This window comes from Symphalangus syndactylus, chromosome 18 (genome assembly GCF_028878055.3).
Source record: "Symphalangus syndactylus isolate Jambi chromosome 18, NHGRI_mSymSyn1-v2.1_pri, whole genome shotgun sequence".
Taxonomy (NCBI): domain Eukaryota; kingdom Metazoa; phylum Chordata; class Mammalia; order Primates; family Hylobatidae; genus Symphalangus; species Symphalangus syndactylus.
Genome location: NC_072440.2, coordinates 26,660,408 through 26,675,282, shown reverse-complemented (window position 1 = coordinate 26,675,282; position 14,875 = coordinate 26,660,408). Strand labels below are relative to the sequence as shown.

General features: G+C 39.2%; 1 protein-coding gene and 1 pseudogene across 12 annotated transcripts in view; one reads left to right on the top strand and one right to left on the bottom strand.

Moving 5' to 3' along the window:
• The window catches only part of FAM169A (family with sequence similarity 169 member A), a 91,320-nt gene that overhangs the window by 14,876 nt on the left and 61,569 nt on the right, over positions 1-14,875 (bottom strand). For 10 of the 12 annotated variants that reach the window (XM_063623153.1, XM_063623152.1, XM_055253911.2 and 7 more), the window contains 5 exons: positions 13,611-13,739; positions 12,948-13,060; positions 10,042-10,081; positions 9,325-9,475; positions 3,467-3,623 (listed from right to left, as the gene is read on the bottom strand). In XM_063623153.1, the coding sequence (XP_063479223.1) occupies positions 3,467-3,623; positions 9,325-9,475; positions 10,042-10,081; positions 12,948-13,060; positions 13,611-13,739 (590 nt within the window). The remainder of the gene's footprint in view (positions 1-3,466; positions 3,624-9,324; positions 9,476-10,041; positions 10,082-12,947; positions 13,061-13,610; positions 13,740-14,875) is intronic. The other 2 variants (XM_055253914.2, XM_063623155.1) reach the window with 1 other exon arrangement.
• Positions 7,074-9,164, top strand: LOC129468405 (actin-related protein 2/3 complex subunit 1A-like; annotated as a pseudogene).

The window sequence follows — 14,875 nt, the reverse complement described above, 5'->3', positions numbered from 1 at the left end:
TATGATCTGAGGAAGTGTGTATGGGTTCAAGCTGACAAGGGGTAGACTTGTAATGGTTAATACTGAGTGTCAACTTGATTGGATTGAAGGATGCAAAGTATTGATCCTGGGTGTGGCTGTAAGGGTGGTGTTATCAAAAGAAATTAACATTTGAGTCAGTGGACTGGAAGAGGCAAACCCACCCTCAATCCAGGTGGGCACCATCTAATCAGCTGCCAACATGGCCAGAATAAAAAGCAGCCAGAAGAACACGGAGAGATTAGACTGGCTTAGCCTCCCAGCCTACAACTTTCTCCTGTGCTGGATGCTTCCTGCCCTCAAACATCAGACTCCAGGTTCTTTAGCTTTGGGACTCGGACTGACTTCCTTGCTTCCTTGCTCCCCACCTTGCAGATGGCCTACTGTGGGACTCTGTGATCATGTGGGTTAATACTCCTTAGTAAACTCCCCTTTATATACATCTATCCTATTAGTTCTGTCCCTCTAGAGAACCCTAATACACTAATTATCAAGGGAATGCAAATCAAAACCACAATTTGATAACACCTTACTCCTGTAAGTATGGCCACAATAAAAAATAGATGCTGGAGTCGATATGGTGAAAAGGGAATACTTTTACACTACTGCTGGGAACGCAAACTAGTACAACCACTATGGAAAACAGTGTGGAGATTCCTTAAAGTACTAAAAGTAGAACTATCATTTGGTCCAGCAATCCCACTACTGGCTATCTACCCAGAAAAAAAAGAAGTCATTATATGAAAAAGACACTTGCACATGCATGTTTATAGCAGCACAATTTGCAACTGCAAAAAATATGGAACCAAGCTAAATGCCCATCAACCAATGAGTGGATAAAGAAAACGTGGTATATATAGGCCGGGCAAAGTGGCTCACGCCTGTCATCCCAGCACTTTGGGAGGCCAAGGTGGGTGGATCATGAAGTCAGGAGATCAAGACCATCCTGGCCAACATGGTGAAACCCCATCTCTACTACAAATACAAAAATTAACTGGGTGTGGTGGCGTGCGCCTGTAATCCCAGCTACTCGGGAGGCTGAGGCAGGAGAATCACTTGAACCAGGGAGTTGGAGGTTGCAGTGAGCTGAGATCGTGCCACTGCACTCCAGCCTGGTGACAGACCAAGAGTCCATCTCAAAAAAAAAAAGGTATATATAGACCATGGAATCCTACTCAGCCACAAAAATGAATGAAATAATGGCATTCACAGCAACCTGCAGGGAGTTGGAGACCATTATTCTAAGTGGAGTAACTCAGGAATGGAAAACCAAACATCATATGTTCTCACTCCTAAGTGCGAGCTAAGCTATGAGTATGCAAAGGCCTAAGAGTGTTATCACGGACTCTGGGGACTTGGGGGAAAGGGCAGGAGGAGGGTGAGAGATAAAAGACTACACATTGGGTACAGTATACACTGCTTGGGTGATGGGTGCACCGAAATCTCAGAAATCACCGCTAATGAATTTATCCATGTCACCAAACACCCATCTGCTCCCCAAAAACTACTGAAATATTACAAAAATAGGCTGGCCACGGTGGCTCACGCCTGTAATCTCAGCACTTTGGAAGGCCAAGGCGGGCGGGATCACACGATCAGGAGATCAAGACGACACTGGCTAACACGGTGAAACCCCATCTCTACTAAAAATACAAAAAATTAGCGGGGCGTGGTGGCGGGCACCTGTAGTGCCAGCTACCCAGGAGGCTGAGGCAGGAGAATGGCGTGAACCCAGCAGGCAGAGCTTGCAGTGAGCCAAGATTGTGCCACTGCACTCCAGGCTAGGCGACAGAGCAAGACTCTGTCTCAAAAAAAAAAAATATATTACAAAAATAAACATAAAAATATCATTTCATGAGGCTGTGTACGGTGGATCATGCCTGTAATCCCAGCACTTTGGGAGGCCGACAGGAGCTGATCAGGAGTTCAAGACCAGCCTGGCAAACATGGTGAAACCCCGTCTCAGCAGATCATGAGGTCAGGAGATCAAGACCATCCTGGCTAACACAGTGAAACCTCGTCTCTACAAAAAATATAAAAAAATTAGCCAGGCATAGTGGCGTGCGCCTGTAGTCCCAGCTACTCGGGAGGCTGAGGCAAGAGAATGGTGTGAACCTGGGAGGCAGAGCTTGCAGTGAGCCGAGATGGCGCCACTGCACTCCAGCCTGGGCGACGGAGCAAGACTCTGTCTCAAAAAAAAAAAAAAAAAAAAAACAAACACAAAAATTAGCCAGGCGTGTTGGTGTACCTGTAATCCTAGCTACTCAGGAGGCAGAGGCAGGAGAATTGCTTAAACCCAGGAGGGTAGAGGCTGCAGTGAGCTGACATAACATATGTCATTTCATGAAATAGAGGAAGCAGGAGCTAAATCAGAGTAACTTAAGAAACCAAAATTAGCTGGGCACGGTGACTCATGCCTGTAATCTCAGCACTTTGGGAGTCTGAGGCAGGTAGATCACGTGAGGTCAGGAGTTTGAGACCAGCCTGGCCAAAGTGGTGAAACCCCGTCTCTACTAAAAATACAAAAATTAGCTGGGTGTGGTCAGGGGGAACCTGTAATCCCAGCTACTTGGAAGACTGAGGCAGGAGAATCACTTGAACCCAGGAAGCAGAGGTTGCAGTGAGCCAAGATCATGCCACTGCACTCCAGCCTGGGTGCAAAGAGCAAAACTCCATCTCAAAAAGAAAAAGAAAACAAAATTGGTAATATAGTTTCACTTATTCACCTGCCTGCTAGACTTGGCAAACAGCTGAAAGATTTTTTCAAGAAACTTATGAACATATGAAAGAAGAAATAGGGAATCTGTGGAAAGGAAAAGATTGAAGATACTAAAGAGAAAAATGGAAATGGATAGAGGAAAGAAAAAAGAAGCTGGGGATAAATACTTTAAAGCTGCAGAAATCAACCCAGATAAAGAGTTTACTTAGTTACCAAGGGTTTATATATTTTTTTCTAGTGTTTAAAAAACATGGACTTAGTTATTTTTCCAGAACTTTGAGATCAATAGTCATCAAATATTATTTTTCTGGATTAGTAATTCCTATCCCTCTAACTAAAATGGGGGTGCCACTGAAGGTTTATTGCACCTGAAAGCATTTTAACTGGTTCTATAAGGTAGATCTTATATCATTTGTGTATGTAAGTGTGTTTAATTCCACAAATTAACTTATATTTTAAATGCACCGAAAGATCTTACTAAACATACCTATTTTATCTTCGACATAATTCAAACTTTTATAAGCTCAAACTTTTATAAACAATTATACTTGTAATTTTATCCTCTTCCCAACTCTAGTACCTGACCTTGCTTAATATATATGATTTTTAACACTAAACGCAATTTCTAACACTCTAAAATATATCGCTATACTTTTCTAACAATATGTGATTAAGAAAGGTAAAATTTAGTTTACTTATTTTCATTTTACTGAATAAGTGATCTCATACCTTTTCACTATCTTGCTTCTCTTGCTGTGGCTGGGTTTCCAGTGCTGGCCGTGCATCTTTATCACTGCTTTCATCCTCAAATTCAATCCCTCTCTGTTCAGGTTCTTCTTCCAGGAATTCTTCTGAGCTCTCTGATGGGCGTGCAGTAGACTCCAATCTAAAAAACAAAAGAAAACCATTCTGACTTGTTTTATTAAGGATAAATATAAAATCTCAGAAGTCCTTTTAGAGAATCAACTATGTTGTCAACAACTTCAGATTTTACAAGTCTAAAACCAATCTCTTCATCTTATAGTATTACAATCTTCTCAATTATGTAAACTAGACCCTTCTTCATTTATTCTACCCATATCTTAATGGATTTTTTTTTTTTTTTTTTCCAGACAAAGTCTCGCTCTGTTACCCAGGCTGGAGTGCAGTGGCGCGATCTTGGCTCACTGCAACCTCCACCTCCCAGGTTAAAGTGATTCTCCTGCCTCAGCCCCCGAGCAGCTGAGACTACAGGCACCCGCCACTACGCCCAGCTAATTTTTTGTATTTTTAGTAGAGACAGGGTTTCACCATGTTAGCCAGGATAGTCTCCACCTCGTGACCTCGTGATCCGCCCGCCTCAGCCTCCCAAAGTGCTGGGATTACAGGCGTGAGCCACAGCGCCCAGCCTGAATCTTTTTTTTTTTTTTTTAACCTTATTTATACTGAAGGACCATGGATCTTACTCTGTTACAATGAGCATAAATCCCAGTTTACCTGGAGCAGTCCCAGTTTACAGACTTTTGTTCATAATTATGGATACTGTTATAATTATTAATAATGCTCCTTTCGGCCGGGCGCGGTGGCTCAAGCCTGTAATCCCAGCACTTTGGGAGGCTGAGGCGGGCGGATCACGAGGTCAGGAGATCAAGACCATCCTGGCTAACACGGTGAAACCCCGTCTCTACTAAAAATACAAAAAAATTAGCCGGGCGTGTTGGCGGGCGCCTGTAGTCCCAGCTACTTGGGAGGCTGAGGCAGGAGAATGGCGTGAACCCGGGAGGCGGAGCTTGCAGTGAGCCGAGATCGTGCCACTGCACTCCAGCCTGGGGGACAGAGCAAGACTCCATCTCAAAAAAAAAAAAAAAAAAAAAATGCTCCTTTCATTCTCAAAAATGTCACCTTGGACAACACATTATATGGTTTAGTTCTAACTCCAAAACTGCCTTTCAAATATATTCCTGACTTTCTATGCCCATTTTCACAGCTCTGCTTCAGATCCCAGTTCTCTCTGGACCAGTGTACTTCTTCCCAATTCAGCTTCAGACTTGCAGTTCATCTTCATCAGGGCTTTCAAAGAGCTGGCTTTCTAATGCACATTATCTACACCTGTGATAGCCCAGCTCAGAAACGTCTGGTGGTTCTCTATAAGCTCAGTGAATAAAGTGTACCTTCTTTGAAAGCCTAACATATTTGTTTGTTTTTGTTTTTGAGACAGGGCTCCCTCTGTCACCTACACTGGAGTGCAGTGGCGTAATCTTGACTCACTGCAACCTCCGCCTCCCGGGTTCAAACGATTCTCTTGCCTCAGCCTCTTGAGTAGCTGGGATTACAGAAGTGTGCCACCACGCCCAGCTAATTTTTGTATTTTTAGTAGTGACAGGGTTTTGCCATGTTGTCACTGCCCCGCCCCCAGCTTTCTCTCCTTTGAAAACACTAAGAATGTCACTGCATCAGTTTTTACTAGAGCCAATCAACTGTCGTGCCTGAAACAGGGATTGTATCCAGATTGCCCTCAGTGTCAATAATCACGAAGTGCACATCTATAAGAAGAATGGGCGCCAGTGGGTGAAAGCTCATGAACTCAAGGAACACAATGGACAGGTCGAACTCCTGACCTCAGGTGATCCACCCGCCTCAGCCTCCCAAAGTGCTGGGATTACAGGCATGAGCCACTGTGCCCAGCCTAGACCCTTATAATTTTATTCACCTTATTCATCAGTTATCCTTAGTAACATTCCTCCTAGCTTTGTGCCTTTGCTCATATTAGTGCGTTAGTCGAAATCTGTAGATGCAATATCCACCAGACACACTTGACTATTTTATATTTAAATTAAAATTAAATGAAACAATTCAGTTCTTTAGTTGCACTAGCCATACTTCAAGTGTTCAATGGGCACACTGGCTAATGGCTATCATTCTGGGCAGTGTAAATACAAAACATTTCCATCACTGCAGAAAGTTCTATTTCTCAGCCTTGGTGTAGATAAGGGGTCAGCAAACCTTTCCTTTAGGCATCATGGGCCATATGGTCTCTGTTCCAACCACTCAACTCTGCCATTCCAATGCAAACATAACTAAAAATATGTAAGCTTAATAATCGGGCGGATCACGAGGTCAGGAGATCGAGACCACGGTGAAACCCCGTCTCTACTAAAAATACAAAAAAAAATTAGCCGGGCGTGGTGGCGGGCGCCTGTAGTCCCAGCTACTCGGAGAGGCTGAGGCAGGAGAATGGCGTGAACCCAGGAGGCGGAGCTTGCAGTGAGCCGAGATTGTGCCACTGCACTCCAGCCTGGGCGACAGAGCGAGACTCCGTCTCTTAAAAAAAAAAAAAAAAAAAAAAAAAAAAATATATATATATATATGCTTAATAAACAATAAAAATATATAAGCTTAATGAGCATGGGTGTCTTACAATAAAATTTTATTCACAAAAACAGGTGGCAGGCCAGATTTGGCCTACAGGCCATAGTCAGTGGACCTTTACACTAGAAAGTCTTCTCTCCCAGCTCTGCTTGTTGAGTTTCTACTTATCTTTGAAGCCCAGGCCCAAATGCCAAATCTCTCCATTCCCTCGATTAGAATCCAACACTCTTTCCTCTGTATCCACAGCATTCTGCACTTTCCATTATTGTTCTATCACAATCCACCTTACGGTGCTCTTAACTGTGTACGTATCTCTCTTTACCCCTAGGCAGTCAATCCTTTGAGGGCAAAGATGATGTTTTGTTTTTCACATGTTTCAGCAAACAGTCAAGCGTAAACTCCTACTGTTCTGTTTATGAAAAGCAAACAAAATTCCACAATAATTCTGGGAGGTTCAATTTAAAATATATTGTTACCCTTCTAAAAAGGGTACTATATCAAAATATTGCTCAGTGAGAAAACCACAGTTTTCTAAACTCATATTTTAATTACTAGATTTAAATATTTCCTTATATCTATCTTTAACATTACAAATTTTCACCAAAACAAAACATTTACATACTTTATTACCCAAATTTAAAATTATTTGCAAAATGGGATTAGCACAGCTACAGAATGCTCTACTTGACTAAAATAATTTGACAGTTAAAATGGCAAAGTTATGAATTAACTAAATGGTTGACTCAGGAACAGCTGGCAGAACTGTTAGGGCAGAAATCTTATTTTATTATAAAAGTTAGAGCCTTGCTTTAAGATTCAAAGAAAGAGGATAAAGCTGAGACTCGAGTGTTCTGTTGATTCAGTTGGCAACTAAATTCCTGAAGGAATTTACTGTACTATTTATGGTTATCACTAATTTATATCCAACAGCCCAGTAAAATGAATCAATAAAGTAAAATTGAGGGTATTTTAAAACTGACTAGAGCCTGTTCACGTCGACTGCCCAGAGTCCGCGAATCTTCTGCTCCGAGACCATCTGGACTGCCCCGACCCCAGCTTTCTCTCCTTTGAAAACACTAAGAATAATGTCACTGCATCAGTTTTTACTAGAGCCAATCAACTGCCGTGCCTGAAACAGGGATCATATCCAGATTGCCCTCAGTGTCAATAATCACGAAGTGCACATCTATAAGAAGAATGGGCGCCAGTAAGTGAAAGCTCATGAACTCAAGGAACACAGTGGACATATCACAGGTACTGACTGGGCTCCCAAGAGCGACCACATCGTCACTTGTGGGGCAGACCACAATGCCTATGTCTGGAGTCAGAAAGATGGTGTCTGGAAGCCAACACTGATGATCCTGAGAATTAATCGCACAGCTACTTTTGTGAAGTGGTCCCCCCTAGAGAACAAATTTGCTGTGGGAAGTGAAGCACGACTCATTTCAGTTTGTTACTTTGAGTCTGAAAATGACTGGTGGGTAAGCAAACACATTAAAAAGCTGATTCGCTCCACAGTCCTCAGCTTGGATTGGCATCCCAACAACGTTTTGCTGGCAGCAGGATCATGTGACTTCAAACACAGAGTGTTTTCTTCCTACATTAAAGAAGTGGATGAAAAGCCAGCCAACATGCCCTGGGACAGCAAGATGCTTTTTGAGCAGCTGATGTCAGAGTTTGGTGGCAGTGGCACTGGTGGCTGGGTCCACGGGGTCAGCTTCTCTGCCAGTGGGATCCACCTGGCCTGGGCCAGCCATGACAGCACTGTGTCTGTTGCTGATGCCTCAAAAAGTGTGCATGTCTCAATCTGAAGACGGAGTTCCAGCTGCTCCTGAGTGTGTCATTTGTCTCAGAGAACAGCGCCGTGGCTGCTGGCCATGACTGCTGACCAATGCTCTTTAACTACGATGACCGTGGCTGCCTGACCTTTGTCTCCAAGTTAGACATTCCAAAACAGAGCATCCAACGCAACATGTCTGCCATGGAATGCTTCTGTAACATGGACAAGAGGGCCACGACTGAGGGCTGCAACATGGCTTTGAAGATGCTGCACCAGAATAGCATCACTCAAGCCTCTATTTATGAGGTGGACAAGAAAGATTGTCACAAATATTGCACTACTGGCATCGATGGAGCCATGACAATTTGGGATTTCAAGGATAATTTGAAGCTGAGTGAGCCTCCACCATCCAGCATGACAAACTGTGGCTGACCGCAGCTGTGCCGTGGCACAATGGCTAGGAAGCCAGCCCCAAGGAAACACTGAAAACACATATCACGCCAATACCATGTGGTTTTGTTTGAATATAAAATTGGTGAAAGTGTTGGTTTTTTAAAAGCAATGTTTTTTGTTTTTGTTTTTTTTGCAGTTTCATTCCATTCTTGACCAAAGCTTCTCTTTAAGTAGTTTATTATGGAAAATTGTCACACTAAAAGACAGAGAGATATGTAAACTGTCCACTAGAAAATTAAAGAATTGAATGTGGGGGAAAAAAAAAAACTGACTAAATCTCAGCATTACTTAAAATCATACCATCGGCCGGACGCAGTGGCTCACGCTTGTAATCCCAGCACTTTGGGAGGCCGAGGCGGGCGGATCACAAGGTCAGGAGATCGAGACCACGGTGAAACCCCGTCTCTACTAAAAATACAAAAAAAATTAGCCAGGCGTGGTGGCGGGCGCCTGTAGTCCCAGCTACTTGGAGAGGCTGAGGCAGGAGAATGGCGTGAAACCGGGAGGTGGAGCTTGCAGTGAGCCGAGATCGCGCCACTGCACTCCAGCCTGGGCGACAGAGCAAGACTCCGTCTCAAAAAAATAAATAAAAAAAAAAAAAAAAAAAAAAAAAAACCATACCATCAAATTCAGCGTGGTGATAATGACTAATTTGGGATAATATAATCACTAAAATAGTCTCCTGGATTTTTACACATGAAGAGAGTTTATGCCAGTCTCTTATTAGCGGCTTCTCCCGATAGCATTGTCAAGGTAACACTTAGCACTGATAAACAACTAATAATCTTGTACAATACTTCAAATATAAATAATTCAAATACAAACTCCTACACCAAAGTCATCTGCTACACAATGTAATTACCTCTACCTTAAATGCTAAGTACTAAAAGTATAAATAAACAATATAAAATATTATATATTATATATTAAATATTTATAATATAAAAGTATAAATAAAAAATAAAAGTACAAATAAAAAATGAGAGTAAAATGAACAATTATTTACTTGTTTATTGAAGCTGTAAGTGAAGTCTGGGAAGTCTTTTCATCTTCACCTTGAGAACTGCTAAATTCAGAATCCTGAAACCGCTTTCCAATCTTTGGCCGCTTTAGATTACTACTTCGAGTACGAGTGGAAACAGATGTTTTATCATGACCTGAGGAGAAAAACAGCAAAACAGCACTCAGCTGATTATATGTTAAAAGGACTACCTATTAAAATACACAGAAATGCAAGAACTACACTAGTTTACACATATCCTCCACATTACACAGGTTCACCCTCCCCTCACTTATATTAGGCTAAGAAAATTATTTTACAATTTACATCTTTTTCTAAATTATATAACTTTGTCAACTTATATGAACTGTGTAAGTCATTCCTCACATTTCCATGTTACCTTGGGCTTTGCAAAGTGTTTCTGTATTTCACTTGCATTCTCTCCCAGTAATCTTGGAAAATAAACAACGTAGACATTACCATCCCTATTTTATAGCTAAGGAAACAACGAAGAGAGAGGTATAATAGCTTACTCAGTGTTCACGTAGCAAAATCAGTGGCAGTGGTGGCATGACAACCCAGATCTAGATTTTAGAGCTGGTTAAGTCTTCACTTACTCAGGGTGACACACCACACACGCATGCATGCACACAAACACACACACACACAGCCCTAATTTGAAGTGTCTCAAATACTTACTGATATATCAGTTGAATTTCTTACCTTCAGAAGTGCTTGCAAAGGCATCTTTTAGAGAATCAATCTAAAAAAGAGAGAGATTCAAACCCAAAGTTTTAGACTATTTTTCTCCCTATGGATCTATTTCATTTATAGTTTCAAAGAAAAACTTGTAAAATGTTTTTCAAATAGCACTTTTTGTTAACAACATTTACTTTAAAAATAAAAAGGTTATAGTTCAGCTTCAGTTTAAAAGACTGAGAACATATGCAAGTCATCTAATATGTCATAGTGTGTCCACTAGTGTCTCCTAGTTCTGTCCTCAGCCACCTTCTCTGCTCAGTCCACATGCTCTCCTTTCACTACGCCTACTTCAGTATCTGCTTATTGATGAATTCAAATATGCGACTTAAGCCTCCAAACTTTCTTCCTGATTTCCAAAGCTTTATTTCCAATGAAATATCTCCCAGTGGATGTCCCATCCAATTTCACACTCAATCATTCCCAAAATGAACTTTATCTTTCCCCAATATTATTCCCTATCTTGCTTAATGACAATTCAGTCAGTCATTCTAGCCAGAAAACAGTGAGTCAGTAATGACTTCTTCCTAACTCACATTTAATCAATCACAAAGCCTTTCAATTTTAACTGAAGAATCTCTCAAAACTGTCCTGCCCTTTGTATTACCATTGCTTTAGTTTATGCCTTTACTCTCTTGAACCAACTATTCCAACAGCCTCCTCACTGGTATCCCTCGTTCTAATCACATCCCATCTACACCCCTCCACCCTGATGACAAAGTGATACTTTCGAATCACAAATTGTACCATTTTTTTGCTTAAAAAAAGAGGAAAAAACTTTTAATGGCCAACCACTGCTTAGAATATAAATTCTCAATCTATTCAATACCAAATACCTCTTTCATATCAAACATGCCATTTCCTTTACACCTCTGTAACGTTTTTACATGCTATCCTATGGAATGCCCTAACAAAATTCCCACCCACCCTTTAAAAGTCATCCTCTCCTATGTACCTCCAATTACTTGCTATAATAAAGCAATTATTATGCTATAGTATATTATATATTTCCAACAATGGACCATCTAGTTCCCCCATGTCTAAGAACCATATCTTTATATGTCCAATGCTTGCCATAGTAACTACTTTATTCATCCATTACGTGCTTACTAAAACTCCACAATATAGTGGGCACACAGCCTTCAATTTATAGAACAAAAGCAAGGGAGCAATTGTGATAAATCATATGACAAAAATCTTGCTTCAAGAAACTTGTAGTCCAACAAGAAAAGGTTAAAATGTAGATAAAGATGAATAAATAAAAGGGGCAAAAAGTATAAGATAAATAATAGGAAAAAGCAAGTAACAATACCATCGTCGCCTAAAGAATAAATCATGTAGTTGAAATAAACTAAACTATTTGTGGCTACTAACAAAAAGAGATATAACAAATAGTTTAATATGATAAACATTTTCCTTCAACTATTTAAAACATTAAAGTAATATGAAGAATATGAATTTCTAAAATCTTAAATAGGTTAGATTCTAAAATCTAATTTATGCTATCAACTGTATGATATAGTACCACTGTCATATATTCTCACTCAAATGACACATCTACAATTATTTGGCTTAGTATTAAAGTAAATCATTGCCCTCGTTACATTTATAGGAAGAGTAGATTTTCTACTTTCCTTGATTTTATAACTGGCCAATACTAAATGAATCTGTGTATCTCTGAGGAATTTGGACTGCAATAGAACAGGAACTTATTCTCAAGTCTGAATTTCCAAAAGTAGGGAAAAAAATCCCAAGAATCTAACTCCTTAAATATATTGTTATTCTTAAAAATGTTCACAAATTTTCCACTCAAATAGTCAACTCTCATGCTAATTAAGACAGAAAATAAGCACAAATAATTCCCTAAAGCAGTTGTTTCTAAAATATGCCTATGTATTTACATAGGCATATTCAACAATCACCAAAAATAAACTCAGATACACACGTACAAAAATATGACTGTAATAAATGCCATCCCCCAAAACCCTAGACTTCTAGAGTCCCATCAATGGGCCTGTGTTTTAAGCAGTATCAAGTATCACAAAACATCAGTTCTAGAAAAGGACCTGGTAAGTCCTGTGGAGTTTGGTAATGGGACCTGTCCTCCTACTTTCAGGATACCTAATATTTGCAAAGTGCATTACATTCTACAAAGACCTAGCATATACAGCCTCAAACTTTACAACATAACAACTTCATAGTCTTTCACCTACTATTCCACTTCTGGAAATTTGTATGTTAAGATAAGTAACTACATATACACAACTACATATACACTACATATACACAAGTATTCACATATAAATGTTGCTCCTGGGTCATTTAAAAATGTTAAAAATTTAAGGATCCTATGTTAAGGAAACAAATAATGATAGTTACATAAAATAGATAATAGAATAGTGTGCTGCTATTTAACAATCACGTTTTAATGATTTAATGCCCTAGAAAATGCTTCCAATATTACATTAATGGAGAATAGCAGTTAGAAGCAATCCAAGGGAATAAAAATAAAAATACAATATATACAGATACATGCTTTATAATATGCAATATTAAATATATATGCAAAATTTTTAACAGTGGCTATATCTGAATAGTAGGATTATAGATTTTTATTTTCTTCTATATTATGTTTATTCTAAATTACCTGTAATTAGCTCATACTTTTAACATCATTAAAATTATTTTTCAAAGAAAATTAAAGTCCTTAGTAATATTAACAGAAGATGCCAGGAAAATTAACACAGTAGAAATTACATAGCTTTGTTGAATGAACTATGACATTTAAAACTCAAATATAAACTGAATCTATTTTTTGAAAACACAAAAATTATTATTTACAACAATAAACATACAGACAGTGTACCTACAGTTAGCTGCATCTCACTAGACTGACTGTCTTCAGTTCTTGCTGCATATTCTGGAACAGATGCAGGACCATATTCTCCAGACATAGGTCTTTTAGGTTCATTTTGAGAAACTGCTGTGTATAGAAGAATTTTAAAAACTGTAACCCAATCAGTATTTGGTTTTAACTCTAACATTGTACTGATTTTCCTAAAAGCTCTGAAGAGCAGCCTGGACAGAAGGGTCACAAAAATCTAGGTGTGAGATGTTCTCTTCACTAATATCTTATAATGCAACATTGCTATTATATACAATGTTAAATAGTTATTTTAAGTATTTAGTAGCTTTGGGGAGAAGTGCATGAGATTAAGGGGTACTCTGGACCCCCTGGTGCCTATTCTATGCCGTTTGAGTAACCTATGTTTATTTCTTACCCACCAATTCCTACTGGGCTGTTCTAGGTCTCCTTGTTACTAAGGACTCAAAAGTTAATACACCACAAAAATTCAAACCTTAGACAAGAGAGTCTGTTACTAGAACAATCACATTACAATACACCACTACTCTGGACTCTAAGACACAACCATTATTAGCCTCTGCTTTTTAAACTGGACTTACGGGCCAGGAAGGACAGGCTACCAAAAATAAATAAACTGAACTTATGTTCAAACTGAAAACACTCTTACCTGGAATTTTAAGTGCTTCTCTTTGTAATGCTCTGGTGACTGGTATTCGCTGGTACCAGTGTCCAACACCTTCAACTTCCCAAAGAAGTTCATGGTCTCCTGGATACTTCTCAAAGTATTGCTTGCAAGCTGAAAAACACATTTAGAATTTTCTAGAAATCCCAAATATCCACTGTTTTGAAAAACAGGAGATGAAAAGTAAGCTTCCCAACTCACTTAATGGGGCTAGCATAACCTTGATACCAAAACACCACCAACACAACTCAGGTATACAGTAGTTTCATTTATAAATAAAAATTCTAAATAAAAATCCCAAATAAAAGTTTTAACATGACTGAACAATAAAAATCCTTTAAAAATGTGCTTCGCTTTTTTTTTTTTTTGGAGACGGAGTCTTGCTATGTCGCCCAGACTAGAGTGCAGTGGCGCTATCTCGGCTCACTGCAACCTCTGCCTCCTGGGTTCAAGCAATTCTCCTGCCTCAGCCTCCCGAGTAGCTGGGATTACAGGCACCCACTGCCACGCCTGGCCCATTTTTGTAAAAAATGTGCTTTGATTCTAAAGAAAAAAAATGATTAAATGTTACTGAGGGACATAGAAGAACTGAATAAAAAGACTGTCAGACTCAATAGTATAAAAATACCAGTTCTGACCAAATTGATGTACAAATTCCATGCAATTCCAAACAAATCCCAACAGAACTTATTTTTTAATGAAACTTAACAAAACTTGATCCCAAATTCAAAAATGAAAGAACAAAGGATAAGAAAAATATTCAGTATGTACAACTATTATACATCAATTTAAAAGCTCCAAAAAAAACCAAATAATATTCAGGTCAATTCTGAAGAAGAAAAATAAGGATAGAGACTTGTCCAAGTAGATACTAAGTATTTGAAACAAGTACCAAGTATCTGAAACCAAGCATTTAAAACCATAGTAACTGAAACAACCTAGTACTGACATAAGGATATATAAATGGACTGGGGGTGGGAGGGAGAAGGAGAAGAAAAATACCAAAAAACAAACAAACAAAAAATCCACAAGTAAGTAACAAAGAAACTACACTGGGAAAGAACCACACATACACTACAACTTGCCAAATGACAGAAAAGGCATTACATTTCAGTAAAGAATGGATAAACTACTAAAATAATGGTGCTGAAATAAAAATCCATATAAAAAAGCAATAAAGTCAGATCCTGACCTCACATCAACATAAATTCTAAACAAATTCTAAGACCTAATGTGGAAAAACAAAATGT